Source organism: Tachysurus vachellii, chromosome 3 (assembly GCF_030014155.1).
Source record: "Tachysurus vachellii isolate PV-2020 chromosome 3, HZAU_Pvac_v1, whole genome shotgun sequence".
Classification (NCBI taxonomy): Eukaryota; Metazoa; Chordata; class Actinopteri; order Siluriformes; family Bagridae; genus Tachysurus; species Tachysurus vachellii.
Window position 1 is genome coordinate 4,800,241 of NC_083462.1, and position 2,500 is coordinate 4,802,740.

Here is a 2,500-nt window from a genome sequence, read left to right on the forward strand (position 1 = left end):
TGTTACTGCTCTATTATGGCACTATTACTGCTCTGTTACTGCTATATTATGGCACTATTACTGCTCTGTTACTGCTATATTATGGCACTATTACTGCTCTGTTACTGCTATATTATGGCACTATTACTGCTCTGTTACTGCTATATTATGGCACTATTACTGCTCTGTTACTGCTATATTATGGCACTATTACTGCTCTGTTACTGCTATATTATGGCACTATTACTGCTCTGTTACTGCTATATTATGGCACTATTACTGCTCTGTTACTGCTATATTATGGCACTATTACTGCTCTATCACACAAGTACAGTGAAAATCACATATGTAATGACTTTCAATAAGATCTGTGCTCATGTCCCTGAACATGTGGTTGAATGTTGTAATGATGTCACACAACAACTCAAATCTACAGAAAATCTGCATTCATTTTGGAAAATCACAAGATCCTCAGCAGCTCCTCAGAAGATCACTGAGCTTGCTTCATTCTGTGTTCATTTCTACAATCATATATTCACCCAAACCTGGAGGGACTGAAGAACCTCAGTGTTAGAGCACAGTGACATGTGTAATGTGTGTGCATGTGTGTGTGTTCACCTCGAGTGAACCTGAGCCCTTTGCCTGCAAACTCCTTCTGCAGTGCAGCCACAAACTTCTCCCTGATCTTCTCTTTCTGAAGCAGAGACAGAATTGTTAGTGTATAGACACCTTTACACCACGGTGATGTACACCAAGTGTTTATATTTAATTTCGTGATATAATGCTACGTAAATAAAGCGAGCTTAAATTCTGATATCTTAATCTGTTGCAGAAAATGAACACGGGTCCAAACGGACGCTACTGAAAATGGTGAAGCGCATGAGGAAAGGTTTTTCTTCTTTCACGTGTACCTTATCGATTTCAGCGAATTCGATTCGCTCCTCCAGCGAGCAGCTGCGTCCGATTGGCGAGATGTTCAGCATGCCGTTACGGAACTCGATGAAGGTGCCTCTGTGGTGAGACAGAACAGGAAACGTTACTTCGGAATTTATACGCTGATTAAATACAAGCATATTATACAACCTGAGCGCTCATTTCTGATTGGTCAGAAGAGAAGGTGTTGATTCATTTACGCTAACAACAGCAAATCGCTGGTTAGATTATTCCCGTGTTACACTGTGTTCAAATAAAACATGTTATTTAACATAGGAGATGTTCAGTACAGGAGATGTTCATCAGAGTAGATGTTCAGTACAGGAGATGTTCATCAGAGTAGATGTTCAGTACATAACATGTTCAGTACAGGAGATATTCATCAGAGGAGATGTTCAGTACAGATGTTCAGTACAGGAGATGTTCATCAGAGGAGATGTTCAGTACAGGAGATGTTCAGTACAGGAGATGTTCAGTACAGGAGATGTTCATCAGAGGAGATGTTCAGTACATAACATGTTCAGTACAGGAGATGTTCATCAGAGGAGATGTTCAGTACAGGAGATGTTCAGTACAGGAGATGTTCAGTACAGGAGATGTTCATCAGAGGTGATGTTCAGTACAGGAGATGTTCAGTACATAACATGTTCAGTACAGGAGATGTTCATCAGAGGTGATGTTCAGTACAGGAGATGTTCAGTACATAACATGTTCAGTACAGGAGATGTTCAGAACAGGAGATGTTCAGTATAGGAGATGTTCAGTACAGGAGATGTTCAGTACATAACCTAGTTCATAGTTCAGTATAGGAGATGTTCAGTACAGGAGATATTCAGTACAGGAGATGTTCATCAGAGGAGATGTTCAGTACAGGAGATGTTCAGTACAGGAGATGTTCATCAGAGGTGATGTTCAGTACAGGAGATGTTCAGTACATAACATGTTCAGTACAGGAGATGTTCAGAACAGGAGATGTTCAGTATAGGAGATGTTCAGTATAGGAGATATTCAGTAAAGGAGATGTTCAGTACAGGAGATGTTCAGTAAAAGAGATGTTCAGTACATGACTTGATCAGAACAGGAGATGTTAAGTAAAGGAGATGTTCAGGATTGAAGTGCTGCAGTGAGGAGACTCTCAGGTTCACATTCAGGTCACTAGTTTCACTTCGTACAGTTTGTTCTCTGAGTGTTGCATCATGTTTAATAGCAGGGTGACAGCTTCAGGAAACCATGAATATTCATGACACACCCATTTCACAGACTCCGCCCCTCACAGACCAGGTCTATTACAATACTGAAGAGTCAGAAGACCTGTATCTGAGCTGGACAACCCCGAGCATGACATGGATTATTTCCAGATAAGAGCAGGTCCTGAACTGTTTTACTTCACAAATACAACACACAATCTTACAACTGTAGCAAATGTTTGTGTTAATTAAAGTGTTAGTTTGTGTTATGCAAATTTATACGACGTCATTTTTTTTGAGACTTCTGTGAAACTGGAGACTCCTTCCATGAAGAAGAATAATAACAATAAGAAGAAGCCTTTATTTATCACTTAGACATTACAGCACAGTAAAATTCCTTT

At 40.0% G+C, this 2,500-nt stretch overlaps 1 protein-coding gene across 1 annotated transcript in view; it reads right to left on the reverse strand.

The window, feature by feature from the left end:
* Positions 1–2,500, reverse strand: part of LOC132842650 (phosphomannomutase 1) — a 13,711-nt gene that overhangs the window by 5,176 nt on the left and 6,035 nt on the right. Inside the window, exons 5-6 of the mRNA XM_060865441.1 lie at positions 891–990; positions 598–673 (exon numbers count right to left, since the gene is read on the reverse strand). Of these exons, the coding sequence (XP_060721424.1) occupies positions 598–673; positions 891–990 (176 nt within the window). The remainder of the gene's footprint in view (positions 1–597; positions 674–890; positions 991–2,500) is intronic.